Source organism: Ptychodera flava, chromosome 15 (assembly GCF_041260155.1).
Source record: "Ptychodera flava strain L36383 chromosome 15, AS_Pfla_20210202, whole genome shotgun sequence".
In the NCBI taxonomy this organism is placed as follows: domain Eukaryota; kingdom Metazoa; phylum Hemichordata; class Enteropneusta; family Ptychoderidae; genus Ptychodera; species Ptychodera flava.
This window is the reverse complement of record NC_091942.1, coordinates 2968010-2986383: the sequence shown is the minus strand read 5'-3', so window position 1 is coordinate 2986383 and position 18374 is coordinate 2968010. Positions and strand designations below refer to the sequence as shown.

At 36.9% G+C, this 18374-nt stretch overlaps 5 protein-coding genes and 1 long non-coding RNA gene across 9 annotated transcripts in view; 3 read left to right on the top strand and 3 right to left on the bottom strand.

The window, feature by feature from the left end:
- LOC139150899 (meiosis regulator and mRNA stability factor 1-like) overlaps nt 1-4937 on the top strand; it is a 35693-nt gene extending 30756 nt beyond the window's left edge. The window contains exon 27 of the mRNA XM_070723356.1: nt 270-4937. Within this exon, the coding sequence (XP_070579457.1) occupies nt 270-649 (380 nt within the window). The 3' untranslated portion in view covers nt 650-4937. The remainder of the gene's footprint in view (nt 1-269) is intronic.
- LOC139150901 (alpha-N-acetylgalactosaminide alpha-2,6-sialyltransferase 5-like) overlaps nt 1-18374 on the top strand; it is a 417953-nt gene that overhangs the window by 153149 nt on the left and 246430 nt on the right. The gene's annotated exons all lie outside the window — the stretch shown is intronic.
- LOC139150906 (uncharacterized) lies at nt 2219-5863 on the bottom strand. The gene is made up of 2 exons (XR_011556299.1): nt 5041-5863; nt 2219-2434 (listed from the first exon to the last, which is right to left on the bottom strand). It is a non-coding gene; the product is annotated as an uncharacterized lncRNA (long non-coding RNA).
- On the bottom strand, nt 7204-9353 carry LOC139150875 (NADH dehydrogenase [ubiquinone] 1 alpha subcomplex subunit 3-like). The gene is made up of 4 exons (XM_070723308.1): nt 9204-9353; nt 8469-8543; nt 7942-8019; nt 7204-7473 (listed from the first exon to the last, which is right to left on the bottom strand). Exons 1-4 carry the CDS (start codon nt 9241-9243, stop codon nt 7424-7426), a joined length of 243 nt encoding a protein of 80 aa, XP_070579409.1. The 5' UTR covers nt 9244-9353; the 3' UTR covers nt 7204-7423.
- On the top strand, nt 9450-12499 carry LOC139150874 (FAD-linked sulfhydryl oxidase ALR-like). Its single transcript, XM_070723307.1, has 3 exons — nt 9450-9640; nt 10906-11099; nt 12195-12499. The coding sequence occupies exons 1-3, from the start codon at nt 9467-9469 to the stop codon at nt 12355-12357; spliced, it is 531 nt and encodes a 176-aa protein (XP_070579408.1). The 5' UTR covers nt 9450-9466; the 3' UTR covers nt 12358-12499.
- Nucleotides 12480-18374, bottom strand: part of LOC139150872 (mismatch repair endonuclease PMS2-like) — a 27942-nt gene continuing 22047 nt past the window's right edge. For both annotated transcript variants that reach the window (XM_070723301.1, XM_070723302.1), the window contains 6 exons: nt 16174-16247; nt 15732-15832; nt 15324-15430; nt 14804-14908; nt 13207-13242; nt 12480-12699 (listed from right to left, as the gene is read on the bottom strand). In XM_070723301.1, the coding sequence (XP_070579402.1) occupies nt 12637-12699; nt 13207-13242; nt 14804-14908; nt 15324-15430; nt 15732-15832; nt 16174-16247 (486 nt within the window). In that variant the 3' untranslated portion in view covers nt 12480-12636. The remainder of the gene's footprint in view (nt 12700-13206; nt 13243-14803; nt 14909-15323; nt 15431-15731; nt 15833-16173; nt 16248-18374) is intronic.

Below are 18374 nucleotides of genomic sequence, written 5' to 3'. Positions count from 1 at the left end.
ATTCACAGAAAAGGAGGAGATGCACATATCAACGTAATTCTCCTATGATATCAGGTGCAATGCTGAGGTGTAACAGATAGGCACTTGACAATTAAGCTGTGATGTTGATTATTGAATTAAGGAGAAATATTCCAGGGAAATACAAACACCGTAACTATTTTTTCTCAGAATCAGAAGAATTTGATTCATTATTAACTTTTCCTTCTAATAACACATCAAAGATTATGTTAATCTTGAGAAAATGTAAAGAATGGTTTTGCTGTTTTCAGATCTGAATGGCAGGATACGGGACTCTCATGCAACTCCAGCAGAGCTTAGTCTCCTAGACACAAACGATGATGGGATCTTTGGTGCCTTGCCAGGGGAATCACAAAGTGGGCTATCTCTCAGCGACAGTCTGTTTCAAGACTTACCCCAGTTCCAAACTGCTGTTTCTAGTGGAGTATATGGGGCTACAGACATTGTAAATAGCACTGAACGTGCACAGAGTGCCACCGTGGACAAAGATTTACTTTGCAATGCCTCAAGTGACACCACACGATTAGACAGCCCAGCTAGACACAGATCCAAAGGCCAAAGTAAACCATCTCACAGAAACAAACCCAAGCTGAAACTGGCTGCAAATTTCTCTCTCTCTTTGCAGCAGTAGTAATCAAGTGGCTGGCCCAAAGATACTATTGATTGACGATGAGAATGAAATACAACAAAAGCAAAATAGATTGTTCTATTTTATCAGCTGTTATTTGTATCTGTGATGTGAGATGCAGTTGTGTACGCCTAAATTTACTGTGGATCTGTTCTGTATATCTTCAAAGTAAAACATATTTGCAGTGATTGTCATTTATGTACAGAAATTGGTACATACTTCAAAGCCTTGTTATAACAATTGTTAAAACAGTGACAGGTAACTGTGCTTAATAGCAAATTAAACGTTCAATTCAATGTAATGTATGCTTTCAATGATAAAGTCACGCCAAAAAGACTATTAATGGTGAAAAATTCCATTTATGTACTTCTGTAATGATTAGTTGTGCCAAATATTCTATATGTAAACTCCCAAGATGTTTGTTGTTTCATGGGGACTGTGCCACATGTTCAAGCAGTGAGTATTGTCATAGGTTGAAGCATCGATAGCTAGGCCCACACTGATGTAAGATGACCAAAGAGCAAGGTGAAACTAGTTTGGCTTGTTTGCAGTTTGAGATATTTCTAGTGCACAAGAGAAAGTGCAGTGATTGCATCTGGTTGCAGCATGACAGTGTGAATTCCTTCATCTGGTTTGATTGAATTGGCTGACCGTTAGAGCTATTCTGTCATCACAGGCATGTCCTGTGACATTGGTCAACACTGAGGGCCTCCTATCCGTCAATCTTTTACCTCTGCTCAGAAGTACCATATGTTTCAACCAGTTTAGCCACCAATCCTTGCCAGTTAAACCTTTGATATGATGACAGTGCATTCTTGTAAAGAGCTTATCTTCTCAGTTGACATCGTTTTCAAGTTCAGGGATATGAATGCATTATAAACTTACACAAAGGTTTGGAATATCACTGTAGATCATACATTTTTGGTACACTTTGGAAGCCGTGAGTTAATTGGTCCTATCACAGAAATCATCATGGTTTCATTAATAGTGATATGCAAGTTTTTACAAGCAACTTACTACGCATAATTGCCTCAGAATGGATTTTAACGTTGTATCACGCCACTTTCATGCGATAACGTGACTCATAAAGCAGCTATGAATTTGACCAGTCTGAACTGAACACATTGGAATATACTGCTAGGTTAGTCTGCACTAACATGTTTCAGAAGCCGAAGGTCAAGAGTTTATTATTAGTTCCACTCACTGCAAAAGTGTCTCAGAAGGAACACTTTGCCTAGCATCTGCATGTTTTTTGAAAGAGAGTGCCCATCACAGCATCAGTAGACATGATATTCAGGTTCAGTTAGCCTGGAGAGACACTGATATTTAATACAGAAAACAACCACAGTCCCTCCATACACGTAAAGGGACTGTGATACAACACATTACGGTGTTTGTTTTTTTTGGTTGAGCTTTTAGCATGAGACATAGCCAGTGTCCTCCACTGTAACTTACATGTATACAATGTAGTGGTTAACTGACCATGTTCCAGAGTTGTCTAAATAACTTTTTTATTTAGTCTAGAAGTCAGCATGATTTTGGCCATTAATAGTAGATTTTTTCCAACCGAAATTAACCTGTAATAGAAAGCAGATACCAGAAAGCAGATATACCAGAAACAGACATGTTATGTTGATGAATGGGTCATACCATTCTTCAGAGTAAATTGTAGTATTCCTAGTGTCACTAAGGCTGTTCTAGCTGCAACAAATGTTGATGATTATTTGCGACAATTGCATCAGGAGGGCATGAGTCAGATTACAAGGCAAATTGCAGACTTGTAAGGACCTAAAAAAAAAATTGTGTGTTTCCGGTAACCCGACCTACCCTAGTTCAAACCCCCCGACCCTAAACTTTTTTTGGACCTTGAAAAAAAATCCCGCGAGATTGGCTGGGAAAAGTTTAAAATCACGCGTGATTTCATGACGTCATTAAACAACAATAGCGACTGCTTGTGCAAGCGTGTTTTCCGTAACAGTGTGAGAAATGCGATCACGTTCAAGAAAAAATATAAAAAGTGTGAGAGGCTCCCCACCTAACTATCCAAAATGTTTTTCTGTCGAGTTTGTGTTTAATTCGTTTCAAAAATGTGTTCCTATATTCTTATCCGATTTTTTGTGTTAATGAAAATGTTTGTTTCACCTCGGATATTTGTAGGGAAGTTTGGATTAGTGTGTACGGTAATGTTTTGTTTGTGTGGGGAAAGCTTATGGCGATTGTAAAAAGTGTGAAAGAGGCTCCCCACCTAACTATCCAAAATGTTTTTGTGTCGAGTTTGTGTTTGATTCGTTTCAAAAATGTGTTCCTACATTTTTATCCGATTTTTTGTGTTAATGAAAATGTTTGTTTCGCCTCGGATATTTGTAGGGAAGTTTGGGTTGGTGTGTACGGTAATACTTTGTTTGTGTGGGGAAAGCTTATGGCGATTGTAAAAAGTGTGAAAGAGGCTCCCCACCTAACTATCCAAAATGTTTTTGTGTCGAGTTTGTGTTTGATTCGTTTCAAAAATGTGTTCCTACATTTTTATCCGATTTTTTGTGTTAATGAAAATGTTTGTTTCGCCTCGGATATTTGTAGGGAAGTTTGGGTTAGTGTGTACGGTAATACTTTGTTTGAGTGGGGAAAGCTTATGGCGAGACAGTGCCGGACCTATGGTGTTACAAAGTTGATGAGTGGCCCTTTGACGCTTGCGTTTCGAACCCGAGTGTAGTTTCTCATCAGTCGCAATGTAGATTCTTTCGTTAGTTTGTGTTTGTGAAAATTTATTTTAATGTATTTTAGTGGTCTTGCTCTTCGAATAGCAAGGCAAAAATATCAATGTTTGGGTCTCGTTGTGAGTCCGTTTGGTGGTCTGGTTTGTTTGTTTTTTGTTTCTTTACTTCTGTAAATTTTGTTTTGACTAGTGTGTCTTTTAGGTTTTTGTTTCTCTTGTAAGCAATGATTGGTGATTCTGGGAATAGATTCCTTAGTGTTGAGTCCTTCTCCAGTTCAGCCAAATGTTTCAAAAGACTTCCCTTAAGATCTTTTGTTTTTATGTAAGGGCTGTATGTTGTACTGAAGATGAGTTTGTTTGTTGCTTCTTTACGTGTACTTGTACAGTTTGTTAGTGTATTACGAATACTGTGGTTTATTTTTTCTGTAATATTCGTGATTTCATTGTTTTTGTATTCTCTGTCGAGTAGTTTGTTTCTAAAGAAAGCGACTTTTTTAGTAAAGTCGTCATTGTTGTTTCAAGTGCGAGCGTATCTAAGGATTTCACCTTTGATAAAGCCATTAAATGTTGCTGTCGGGTGACACGATTCTCTATGTAGAAATTGGAATGTGTCTGTTGGTTTAGTATGTGTTTTGATGTCGAGGATATTTTCTTTGTGGTATCTTGCACCTTTAAAAACTACTACATCTAGGAATGTAATTTCTCGTGTTGAGTTTTCGTATGAAAACTTAAAACGTTGGGCGCATTGTGTGGATTTTGAATGAAGTTAGTGAGTTCGGTTTGTGTTCCCAGAAAGATTGCAAAGACATCATCTCTGAATCTTTTCCAGAAGTGAATGTTGTTGTGGTTGTTTACGATTATTTTCTTTTCAAGTTCATGAAAAGCAATGTCTGCTATCTCTGACGAGGCATTCGATCCCATGCTGCAGCCGCGGGTTTGGCGGAAATATTGCTTGTTAAATTCAAAACTGTTAAGTCTTCCGTGGTGGTTTTTTGATGCCGTAATTTGTTTGAAGCGAGGTTTGTGAGTTTAATGTTTCACTGACTAGCCGAATCGCTTCGTCATGAATTGTGTTTGTGTCCATCGACACCACGTCGAGTGTTACAAGAAATGCATGTGGGGGAAATTTGTTTTTTCTATTTCTTGTATGAAGTTTGTTGTGTCTTTTATATTTGACGGTTGTTGCTGGACCAGTGGTTTTATGAAGTAATCCAGGAATTCTGAAATTCTGTTAGTGGGACTGGAGCAGCCACTAAATATTGGTCTCCCTGCAAACGTTGAGTTTTCAGGCGGCGGTTTGTGAATTTTAGGCAATAAGTACCAATGCGGGGTACGGATTTTTATGTTTTTTGGATCGAGATACTTATAAGTATCATGGTCGATGTGTTTGTTCTCGTACATTTTGTTTAATAGTTCGTGTACTTTGTTTACTGTTTGTTCTGTGTCGTCACTGTCTAGTTGTGTATAATACTGAGTGTTGCGTAATTGTCTTTTGCATTCGTGTATGTAATCTTTTGTGTTGACAATGACGATGCCTTGACCTTGTCGAAGGGTATTAAAATTTTCTTTTTTGCAGAGAAAAAAAAATTACCAAAAAAAAATTTTTTTCCTACCTACCTACCCTATTTCTGAAGAGCATGTTACAGGAAACACACAATTTTTTTTTTTTTGGCCTAAGGACCTAGTAGCGGCTTCCATGTTCGTGTATTGAATATGTAAGATTTTCATATAGAGAGGCAGATTATTTTTTTTTCCCGCCGTTACGGTATTTTCTTTTCTGTATTGTTATGGAATGTTTATGTGTGACTAACGTCAATCACAGTGTCTGAAGTTGTCAGATTTGCTGTCTACAATCGTGTTTGTAGATGAAATAGTTTGAAGTTTAACAGAGAGTAGGGAGATAAAGAGGATATGATCTACAGTGGTTTCCGGCCGTATCTGCAAAGGCAATCATGTGGTAAGGTATCAAAAAAAAATAAAGGTAAATGTATGGGAATATTTAATTTCTACTGGTAAACAACATCACATAACCTTTAGATGTTGCTTGTGAAAGGATTTCGTGAAATCATGGCGCTCACTTGGTAGTACAATGAATTGAAAAGTCAACATCACTACATAGTTGAGGTCCACTTGAATAATAAAGTCGCTTCTTTAGTAAGGTGGGTTGACCGCAAATCTTTGTGTAATTGAAGTGCATATATTTTCCACCAGCTTTTCTGAGGTTGAGATTATGAAAGTTGGCAATTTCCTTTTCGTCGGCTCTTGAACTGTTGACATTGTCAAACTGCACAGTTCCCATGATACATGATGACTGTATCCTTAAAGTATCTGTAGTGTGACATCCCTATCTGCCAACCGTTTATCAAGGCAAGCTATATCAGTTGTATGTTTCATACATTATCTACTTGATTATTTTTCATGTATTTTTCACGATGTCTAGCTGGGTCACAACACTGTTGGTCAATATGTTATGCCAGCATATATATTAAAGTCTGCATGAAATCAATAGTTGCCTCCTTGATTTGCTGTCGCTCATTAAAAGATTTTGAGTGTAATCAATGTTTTGCATGCACAATTACAACACTTGATGGTTCTTCCACCATCACAGTCAATATAAGATGGCAATATGGTAAAAAGGCACGTGTATGCTTGGAAAGGATCTGTGAGAGAGTGGGCTGATGAGTGTCCAGTTTTCAGACTAACACATTTAGTGTACATAGTCACAGAATATGTTGTGAAATTTTTGTTGGGTATATTTAAGCAATAAAGCACACCCAGCGATGGTATACCACATGATTTTGACCAGTTCATGACATATATGCACTTGCTATCGCTTGTGCATATATATCGTGAACTGGTCAAAATCGAGTGGTATGCTGTCGTTGGGTGTGATTTATTGCTATTATATCATACCAGTATATTGAAATTCTGCCGTGGAACGTCAAAAATGGATTTTTGCTCTTGCTAAGAACTCGTGCGTATTCCAGCCGTAGTGTATTGCCAATATACCGCGATTCCTTTTGCATCTCGACCAATCAGATTGCTGTATTTGTGCCATCAATATACTGGTACCGGTATGATGTAATTCAACATAACTGGAGGCATTGTTTGCAGGAGGTAAATGAGAGATTGATATAATTTTAGAACAAATTTTGTTTTGAGCAGTCTCTTGCCATTTCAGTGAGGGAACTTTGGTGGTATCCCGTAAAAATCCTTTTCTGCTCCATCTTCAGGGGTCTTGCACAAAGCTCTGGAAAGCTAAGGCCCATATCAAATCAGTGGCAAGGGGTCTTTTATTACATGCCTCAATGTCTGAGCAAATCGGTGCATTTATTTGAATAGGAACATCTGGGTAGTTAGCAGGCTGTGTGAATGATGTATGTACTGGTTTCCATAGTTACCCAGTCTGGTCAAGCCCTTTCACGCTTTTGACGTCAAGGTAGACACAACGCAAATTATCCATGTGGGCACTGCTATTTTATCTTTCATTAAAATCTGTTCGATAATGGTAAAGTTGTTTGAGAATGCCCTGCATATAACTAAATATCTATAGCATTAACTGTGATGAGGCAAGTAATAAAAATATTACCTGAATACATGGGTTTATGTGCCCTAACAGCAGCAGACAATTTGCCCTCCTGGCATTGGGCAAATTTTCACCTGCTTGTGGACACATGAATCCATGTATTCAGTCAACAGTATGTCCTACTGTAAATGTTAGGAACCTTGGTAGAGAGATTTCAAACCTTTTGTTGAATTGGCAATGATTGTAGCTGTCACAAACTCCAATGCGTTAATTTTTCAGAAATACTCTTCTAACAAATCATTTAAACACAACATGTAATTTCATGATACCAAGCATTCTTTATTTTACAAGAAAATCCAAAATTTTCACTGGTTACAACAAAAAGATTTACTGGTTTTGTCCAAGGGCATGTACACTCTATGCTGAACGTCTATGAAAGTGAATCATCAAAATGTTTAGCTGACAAGCACATTGATGTTTGAACACTCTTTCACACACTGTCTAAATTTTTAAATAAATCTGCATACTGTCTGTGACATCACACACTGGTTGGAGGTCCAGTTTTCCCTGCCTCGTATCTTATCGGAACTGAAATGGAAAAAAAATAAAGGAATTTCATTACATTCTATTAGACTGGTGACTATTTGCAATTCAAAGTACGATGGACAACTTAAAATTTTGTCAACAGTCTAATAATAAAGATATTAAATGACAAGTTCTCAAAGATTGCAATTCCTTCCAGTTGATGTGTTCGTAAAATGACTGGTGCCTGCTCCTTAGTCAATGCAATTTTTTAAAGAACATGCAAAGTATAATCAGAGGAGAATTTTGGTTTTCGATGTACAGAATTTTGTTTCTTTGAGAGATTTCTTTGATTACATACTTGCTGTTGCATGTATGTAATTATGATACAAAAATATATCGGTATAATATAAGTTTATAAATATAAGAATACATAAATCTCAGTTGGCATGACCAACAGACAGTGCAAAGAATGTGAAACTCAGTGTCTGGCATGTGTAATGAGCTCTTCTGCAACAGATTTTGTTCACTCACCTGGATAGTCCCATGGCATTTTTGCATTTCCTTCACGAGCGTACTTTGTCAGAGGACTGAGGTACACTAGGAGAGGGCCTGAAACAGCACAAAACATGAAAAATTTGAAGATGAAGTAAGTGGCAACATGTGCAAACACCAAACTTTGTCATTCTGCGGACTAACACTACCACCATGTACCCTCAATAGCTACCTTTAAATTGTCTCACAGCAACAACAAACTTTTCTCAGTGCCAAATTATGGAGACAGGGGAGATGATGAATCATCAGTATTCTTCCAGATTTGAATAGTGCTATATTACAATGCTCTAACCCAACATGAGTGTACACACTTTAGCTAGAAAAGAGAGCGTAGTTGAGATCTTGTTCAACATTTAGCAGCAGAAAAAACTTCAAGATTCAATTTTTGCTATTCACCCAGGACAACACTTGTGACCCACAAGTTCATGCATCCAAGTGCATATTGAATGAAGAAATCTTGTATCACATGTCATCTCTTAAAAATATTCCACTGTTGATATACTCACCAGCTAAACCTGCAGCAACAGATACCACTATGACTGGTTCCCTATCCCATGCATGTTTGAAGAAGGGAACAAATCCTGAAAATAAGACCAGTAAGGGTGTTACTGACACAGCTAGCTGAACTCTGAACACAAAGCTTGAAGCTGCAATGTGTTGCAAGAGACTGTGAACAAGCCCTTGTTTTGAGCGAGTCAGTGCTGGCAATTGTAGCTTCAGTACGTTGGCTCGAGGTTTTGCCAAGGCTTGTTTGTTGGACAGCTGCAACCCACAACACCAACCAAAACCTGGAGATACTGTACTATACGTGTATGGTATATGATGCACCCAGCTCCAGGAGGTAAAACCCAAGAATATGATGAATGATGTACAGCAACTATGGCAATTGCAGCTACACATAAGTATAATTCACCAGGTCGTATCATTGCAATTATGGTAACAGTAGATACACGGGGGGGGGGGGGGGGGGGGGTGTAGAAATTTATCATAACAGTCACTTGCCACACTATCCGGAGAACATTAATTCACAACTTGGAACATGACCCTGCTTGAACTCTCTGGGGTCAAATCTCTGGTACGTCTCTGAAACTCGCACTCGTTTGGCATAGCCATGGAGCTAATAATTTTCTGGCATTTGAAGTGCAGATATTTTCAACAGTAATGAATAAACTCACATCCCTCACGAGTTTACTTCTCTGCGACAATTCTTTTGATTATGGTAAAGTAAGACGCATATTTACCTCTCCTCAGGGCTTCCCGAAATGTTTGGGGAGCAGCCATCTTTCTGCTACTGCTAGTGTTTGCGTTTTCTTACCTCCAGCAAGTCACCGCCACCAATGAATTCATTTGATCGCTTTAAGTCTTCACGCTACGTTCTCCGTCTTAAAACTATTTCTAAAGTACGCATTTACAGAATTATTCGTTAATTAATTTACTTTTTATAAAATAGTTTTACTTTTCTTTATCAAGCAAGGTATATTTCCCACTATGCCTTGCAATTAAAATGGCAGCGTCCAGAGATTTTTTCTCCGGCATGCACAATGCTGAGCACGATGACAGTTATTATGGTAACCGTGAAAAACCGGGCAAAAAGAAGCCATGCAGAGCTTGTACGGATTTCAGATCGTTCGCTCAAGCGCGTGGCATAGAGCTATCAGCTGAGACATTGCAAAGAAAGGTGAGATAGTAAAAGCTGTGTCACAGTGGCTGTGTGTTACTGACCTGTTACCTGTCTGTGTGCTACTCCCTGACGTAATATTGCATGTGAAACAGTGAGTAAATTAAAAGTGAAAAAAGTTGGACTTGATCTCTCCTAATAAATGTCTCACAAGTCTCGTATTTAAAGTACAGCTGTTTTTAATATACTCGACGAAAGAATGAAGTGAAAGCTCAACTGAAACTTGAAATTGTATCTTTCGTAATGTTATAGTGATAATTAGTAGAGCGCCCTCACACGAAGCTGAAAAACGGAGTTGCCAGAAATTGAAAAAAGATCAGAGCAAAATTTGCTAAGGGATTTTCTGATGTTTGGAAAAAATACACATGATAGTTGGCCGAAACAATGCGTTAAAATTGGAAACAATTGTGTATATGATTGTATACATGTGTACAATATGACATCAAAACAAATGTTCATGACAAATGTCATGTTATTGATGTGAGACAAAAATTTACACGATAGATTTGAGTCTTGACACAAACATTCAATAAAGCGTGTACGAGGATTTGAAACTGAATTCATCAAGTATGGTGGGGACAATTCCTTCCAACAAATATGTCGAGATTGGCAAGATAAGAACTGCAACCCTTTGGGAGAAAAGAAAAAGTTATTATCACTGTGAATAGGGCCGTTCACAGTTTACGTCACTGTTCTCTCATTAATATGCAAAAATAAATATTTGTCCGCATTTTTAGATTACGCTTTTGAAAATTGCGCATGCAAGAACGACGAAAATACATCTCAGTGGGCGACTGCTAGTGTAACAGTGAATACTAAAAAACATATTCACGACTCAGAGTACAAGCTGCAAAAACAGCCACGCATGCAACATTGATAAAATTTGTCCGCATTTCAAGCTGCGTGTCCGATGTCGCGCGCGTACAGCTATATTTAGTAACAAACCTGTAACCGTGAACAAGGCTATTGTCATTCCTATGATTAACTTAACAAACTTAAAGCATAGGCTTTGGCCTATTGTTAGTCAATCCATATGTGAAAACTAAGAAGTACAACCTGTTTGTTGTTGAATTTGATTTAGGTTTTAAACACCAACTAGAGTACATGATCTGAGAATCTGAAGAAAGACTTTTCTGTGGCAGTTGTCAGTCCCTGTAAAGTTTATTGTTTACACTAACAGTGCATTTACTCTAACACACCATTAATGAAATCGCGGCATGATATAAAAGTTTGCCAAACAATTAACCAGACAACTGCTTTTTCAGGAAGTGAGAGATGATGCAGAATGTCCCCTGGACAGAGAAGAGCTTGGTCGTAACACTTGGTCATTTCTACACACCATGGCAGCTTACTACCCTGACAAACCATCTAATCAGCAGCAACAAGATATGAAACAGTTCGTCCACTTGTTTTCAAAGTTCTTTCCCTGTGATGAATGTGCATCAGACCTCAGAAAAAGGTATAGTACTAGATGGTATTGACATGTATTCACAGGATTGCTCAAAATAACCAAAAGGAGCAGAATCATAATATTGGTGTATATCAATAGTTATCCCCACAGGTCATTTAAATATCATATGCCGGTATGATGGGAATATTCCAGCATCATCAAAGAAATAAAAAATCTGTTGTCTCTACCCTGCTAACATAGATTGCAAAGCATTAGGGACTCTACATTTGTAGAATGGAAAAATCATCACTTGAGAGTGCTCCTCGCTAATGCTTCCTTCAGACTAGATTCTGCCTTTAAAAGTGGAATGGACAAGCTGTCAGTCAGGGATGCTCCGTCCTACTGACCATAAACAGATATGATAGCATGAAGAACTCTTTGAGTGATGGATCTTCTTGTGTTTATCTAGATTTGTTCACAATGAGGAATAATGCTAAGGTTTCCAAACAGTGTATCTACCAGCAAATGTCAAGTACTCATTACTTTGCCAAATAAAAGCACTGCAAAACAGCAAAATGTTGAGAATGCTAAGCAGGCTTAATATCAAGAAAATCTACTTTCATTTTCCATGGTAACTTTGATTAGGCAAAAAAAAATTGTGCTGTTCAATAACTAAACCTACCCTAGTTTTTACCTGCTGACCCTAGACTTTTTAGAGCTACGTAAACGCGGAAGTAAAAAAAAGAAAGAAAAAACACGTAACATCACACGTTTGTTACCTGGCATTTGAATTTTGCTTGAACGAGGATGTCTGTTATGTTTTATTTTTTTATATGTATGGTACAATTTCCTGGAAATATTGTGACCAGTGTTTGATCGCCCTGAACCCCTGAAAAATGCACATTTAAAAATAAAAATATTTTAGAAAAAAAAAAATCCCTGCCTACCTACCTACCCTATTTTTGAAAACCATGTTATCGGAACAGCACTATTTATTTTTTTTTGGCCTGAGATAAGTATGCTGTCTCTCCCAAACTGCATCATTCTTTCCTCTCACACAGTACTAGCATATGTAGATTTCATACTTTATTGTGTCAAATCAGTGGAATGCCAAAACTTGAAAGTGTCCCAATTTCATATTTTTTATTCTTTTATCCCACACAGATTGCAAACCGATACTCCAGACACAAGTAACAGACATAATTTTTCCCAGTGGATGTGTCGGCTTCATAATTCAGTAAGCAAGAGAATTGGGAAACCAGAATTTGACTGCTCCAAAGTTGATGAAAGATGGTTAGAGGGGTGGAAAGATGGGTCATGTGACTGACACATGATAATCATGTGATCAAAAAATAAACATGACGATGAAGAAGGATACGGGAAGTGCTTAACGAAATTTACATTCTCTATTGTCAATAATTTTTCTAATGAATCAAATGCAGAACAAACTTTATCTATACAATACAAAGATTTATTACTGCATATGAATTATAAAAATACATTTCAAATCATGTTATATGTATGAAATATCAAGTAATTTACAAACAGGAGTGAAATGATAGATTTTGAAGTCCTGGTGATTAGCATCTTCAAGTGAGAAATCTCCTTAATCAGGTAACATGTTTAAGTTGAAGAGATGACGCATCGTTGGTCTACCATGTGGACAATTCTAAAATATCAGAAAAGGTGAAAATGAAATGTCAGTGTTGCAGTGTGAAATGCATAAAAAGATGCAATGATTTCTATTTGGTAAACTACCTTTTTCTGAAGTTTGTTTTTATAATTAATCAGCTGAACTTTATGCACAAAAGGCAATCACATACTGACAAGAGCTAAGAGGCGGACTTGTGTGTGGTAATTGGAAGGTTGTAAATGATCATATTGATGTAATAATGTACAAGTAAATCTCAAATTTGTCAGTATTCGGGGAAAATCATCTGTTAGATATTTATTTGAAATGATTAAAGACAGATAACCTCATACATATGATGTATAGATAGTACTGCTTTACAGAACCGTTGTAATGAGACTGGGTTTGGGCAAAGTGAGGTTTTAAATTATGAACATTTGAATCACTTGATGTCATGTAGAGTGAGTGTAACTGTTGTTTATGTATCCATCTCAAGGAGAATTTGTAAAAACTGTACAAAGAGAAATAAAGTATTGTAACACTAACCCATGGTTGTTCAATTTCTCCCATGTGATAGACAAGCTGTGAAAAGAAATGAATTTATTGTTGTGACATTGTCAGATGGACCCATTATGCTTTAGCTACTTTTATGAGAACTAGATGTGCAAAGTGGTAAGTCAGAGGTTTGTTCTAAGGTTTGAGAACATAGCAACAGGTATGGGAACCCTGGTACCATTTCTCTGTTGTTCTCTATTGCATTGATAGAGGCACTCCCATCTGGTAACATTTTTAAAACACATTTTTTAATGCCAACGGATTGCAAGATATCGATAAAAACATGTCATTTCCGGAGCGTATTTTTCACATCCCGAAGTTTTACGATCGTTTCTAATTATGACGGGAAATCCACCAAAGGTTTGTTGTTGTGCTGATTGACGATATTCTAGGGAGTCCATAATAAGTTCGAACGACGCAATTTTACCTCCCACTGCGAAGACTTTATATACAGCATTATGCCTTTACCACATGTCAGTTTTGAAAACTTCTTCTTAGCTTTGTCGTTGTCATTATTCTAAATCAGTTGTATTATATTTTTAACCAATACCACATAAACATAAGTTTTTACGTGTTAAATATTAGCCGCCTCTGATGACTACATTTTGTCGTCTGCCACACAGTACGTGTGGTTCGCCGCGCGCATGTTATGCGTCAATGCATACCACACGGTGGCCGCTATGTATCAACCGCACGTAACTGGGCTAGTCACCTATGCGAATTCTGGTGGAATCAGCAAAAAATTTTTTCGTTTTATCACCAAGTCGGTAAGACTCGGCCTTCTCCCACGAAGCATGACCAATCACCGAGGCAAGTGGTACTGTGGCGTACAGCAGCATTAGTGTAGACTCGTACTCCATAGCTTAGTTGACAATGGCCCCAGTGCCGAACGTTTGATGTTTGGAAGCTGAATTTAGGTGGGCCACCGAATTCAAACTTTTACTTTTTGAAGACATGTTTTTATCGATATCTCGCGATCCGCGCGCAGTCGCCACGTCAAATATCGACCGTTGGCACTAAAAAAAATGTGTTTTAAAAATGTTACCAAATGGGAGTGCCACTTTGATATACCATGGGAAATCCTGGTGAAATTTACTGGGTTCCTCCCTTAACAAAATAGTGCCCTGTTTGGTCTATTCCTTTGTGAGAACTGCAGCAGATAGATGTACAAGGTGAATGAATCATGTTCCAATGAAATTCTGCACTCTGACAAGCTTGTCTCCATACTTCATTGTGGCTGGTTTGAAGTTATTTTATTTTGAAAATATGAGGTGATTGGTTACACAGCTGACCTAGGTGCATAAATTATTGTTGATGAGACTAGCAAATTACATGTATGTCGGCTGAGTTGGAGAACATTTGTTCTGAATAGGATCACAGAATAAATATGTAACATCAATAAACAACTACAGAGTATCCTGAGTGAAACACAGCATTTGTGATATATGCGACATTTGTGATATCACATGCGATATTTGTGATATCACATGCGATATTTGTGATATCACATGCAACATGATGTTAAGTAAAACATTTAGAATATCACATGCTACATAATAATGCTGATTTTTATGTACAGATAGCTTACCTTGCTCATCTCGGCTTTATTCAAAGCTGTGCCAATCATGACAGATTTCCTACATGATCTAGATGCAAACATCTGCCGAACTCTTGATGGCCTACATGTTACACCCTGCATGTAGATCAAATAGTAAGACACTATTATCCACTTTGATTCAAAGTTGTTCTTGATAATGAGTACATCAGAACCTGGCTGCCTGTCTCTTTATATCATAATGACTTTGACCTCACTCAAGTATAGTAGAACTACCATGTCACACAACTTTAACATGCCTACCGATTATTTTTTAAGCATTCTTGTATTCACATGGCCAGACTCCAATCAATGTAACTTTTGCAGCCAGCTGACACTCTTTCTTTTACAATTTCCACATTTGCAAGTGGAAAATCGACATCCGATCATATCACTCAGCGTAAAAACAATGCGACAAATCAAGTGGTTGTTGCTACTGGTAACAAGTCACTGAACTTTTGCTTCTAGTACACTGATATCATGACATGTAATCTGTACTCTAATGAGAACTTACAGGAGCATCGCTCAACATGAAGATGAGTTCATCAATGTCTTCTTTACCAAATGTCCAGTTTTTACTCATCGGCAGTGACAACAGTTTTACCCTCTGAGTTGGTTCAGCTATAAGGCACATGCGAATGCAATGTTACAACAGGAAAGGCTTACAGACATGTGAACACATGGGATAGAATAACCGTGGTGTGAATAAATTCATATTTCCTAGCATTTAGATAACAAACATTTGGACGGTCAAACAGCCATAACAGTGCGTCTATGGCGGGATGAAATATTCATTTGGTATATTAATAATTTTTGTATTTCTAAAAATTTTAACAGGCAAAATTTCACTCAATTTATCCATAATTATAATTATAAAATCACTTGAGATTACTTATTCCAACCAAGTGAAACAAGAACTCACCTTCCTCATCGATTAGAAAATCAAAACCATTCTTTCTGAATATTTCAATATTGTCCATCAACACACATTCATTCACAGACGTCAGTTCAAGATTTTTTGCCCTGAAATGCAAATTTTCTGATGTAATCAAATCCATAATGAGATCTATCAAATCAGTCTCATGACAGAGTATGACAAACTAATGAGAAAATCATCAGTGAAGGAGAGTATAGTGTGATTATTTGATAGTTAAATTATAAACATTAAATTGTCTTCATTAGAAAAAAGGACACACCAGCATTGAGAGTAACAGATGGGGTCAGTTTCAGTTATTTCTACATTGCAGTGACAAGAAATTGAGATGCTACTTAGTATTCCAGATGAAGAAAGTCAGCAATCACATATCAGGACAACCCCAAGACACTTTGGTGTACCGGTATTTGTCAAATACTTAAATACTTACTGAATCAGTCTTTGACTTTGTAATGTTGTGTGTTTCTGTAACATTTCAAAGTTGTACTTCTCATCTGTTGCATGCTGAAACACAGATACAATCTAACTTAAAATATGTAGTACTGTCATTTCTCAAAATTACTAGCATTTAATGATATGATGCACTGTTGTGAAATGTACATTTGATATTTCAGAGTACAATACAATTCACAGTGGTGAAATGTCACAGTAAGCATACACTTGAGAGTACTTAGCAATTCTTTCAACATACAGGAGTGACTGTTCAAATATTATTCACAAATTTATGACCTGATGTCTCTTGAAATCCTTCCAATTGATTATCCACCAGAAACAGTAGATTTACTCTTACTTATAGCAAATCCACCAGAAACAGTTGATTTACTCTTACTTATAGCAAATCCACCAGAAACAGTAGATTTACTCTTACTTATAGCAAATCCACCAGAAACAGTAGATTTACTCTTACTTATAGCAAATCCACCAGAAACAGTTGATTTACTCTTACTTATAGCAAATCCACCAGAAACAGTAGATTTACTCTTACTTATAGCAAATCCACCAGAAACAGTTGATTTACTCTTACTTATAGCAAATCCACCAGAAACAGTTGATTTACTCTTACTTATAGCAAATCCACCAGAAACAGTTGATTTACTCTTACTTATAGCAAATCCACCAGAAACAGTTGATTTACTCTTACTTATAGCAAATCCACCAGAAACAGTTGATTTACTCTTACTCATAGCAAATCCACCAGAAACAGTTGATTTACTCTTACTCATAGCAAATCCACCAGAAACAGTTGATTTACTCTTACTCATAGCAAATCCACCAGAAACAGTTGATTTACTCTTACTTATAGCAAATCCACCAGAAACAGTTGATTTACTCTTACTTATAGCAAATCCACCAGAAACAGTTGATTTACTCTTACTTATAGCAAATCCACCAGAAACAGTTGATTTACTCTTACTTATAGCAAATCCACCAGAAACAGTTGATTTACTCTTACTCATAGCAAATCCACCAGAAACAGTTGATTTACTCTTACTTATAGCAAATCCACCAGAAACAGTTGATTTACTCTTACTCATAGCAAATCCACCAGAAACAGTTGATTTACTCTTACTTATAATAAAACCACCAGAAACAGTTGATTTACTCTTACTCATAGCAAATCCACCAGAAACAGTTGATTTACTCTTACTTATAGCAAATCCACCAGAAACAGTTGATTTACTCTTACTCATAGCAAATCCACCAGAAACAGTTGATTTACTCTTACTTATAGCAAATCCACCAGAAACAGTTGATTTACTCTTACTTATAGCAAATCCACCAGAAACAGTTGATTTACTCTTACTTATAGCAAATCCACCAGAAACAGTTGATTTACTCTTACTTATAGCAAATCCACCAAAAAAAGTTGATTTACTCTTTCTTATAGCAAATCCACCAGAAACAGTTGATTTACTCTTACTTATAGCAAATCCACCAGAAACAGTTGATTTACTCTTACTTATAGCAAATCCACCAAAACAGTAGATTTACTCTTACTTATAGCAAATCCACCAGAAACAGTTGATTTACTCTTACTTATAGCAAATCCACCAAAAACAGTTGATTTACTCTTACTTATAGCAAATCCACCAAAAACAGTTGATTTACTCTTACTTATAGCAAATCCACCAGAAACAGTTGATTTACTCTTACTTATAGCAAATCCACCAGAAACAGTTGATTTACTCTTACTCATAGCAAATCCACCAGAAACAGTTGATTTACTCTTACTTATAGCAAATCCACCAGAAACAGTTGATTTACTCTTACTTATAGCAAATCCACCAAAACAGTAGATTTACTCTTACTTATAGCAAATCCACCAGAAACAGTAGATTTACTCTTACTTATAGCAAATCCACCAGAAACAGTTGATTTACTCTTACTTATAGCAAATCCACCAGAAACAGTAGATTTACTCTTACTTATAGCAAATCCACCAGAAACAGTTGATTTACTCTTACTTATAGCAAATCCACCAGAAACAGTTGATTTACTCTTACTTATAGCAAATCCACCAGAAACAGTAGATTTACTCTTACTTATAGCAAATCCACCAGAAACAGTTGATTTACTCTTACTCATAGCAAATCCACCAGAAACAGTTGATTTACTCTACTTATAGCAAAT

Bases quoted from the DNA above. Each gene is read 5' to 3' on its own strand.
- LOC139150875 (XM_070723308.1), bottom strand. From the start codon at position 9,243: ATGGCTGCTCCCCAAACATTTCGGGAAGCCCTGAGGAGAG. The intron at 8,020-8,468 runs GTGAGTATATCA...GTGCTGTTTCAG, and splicing joins TGTTGCTGCAGGTTTAGCTG to GCCCTCTCCTAGTGTACCTC. The intron at 7,474-7,941 runs GTGAGTGAACAA...TTTCCATTTCAG, and splicing joins AATGCCATGGGACTATCCAG to TTCCGATAAGATACGAGGCA.
- LOC139150874 (XM_070723307.1), top strand. From the start codon at position 9,467: ATGGCAGCGTCCAGAGATTTTTTCTCCGGCATGCACAATGCTGAGCAC. The intron at 9,641-10,905 runs GTGAGATAGTAA...CTGCTTTTTCAG, and splicing joins CTGAGACATTGCAAAGAAAG to GAAGTGAGAGATGATGCAGA. The intron at 11,100-12,194 runs GTATAGTACTAG...TATCCCACACAG, and splicing joins GCATCAGACCTCAGAAAAAG to ATTGCAAACCGATACTCCAG.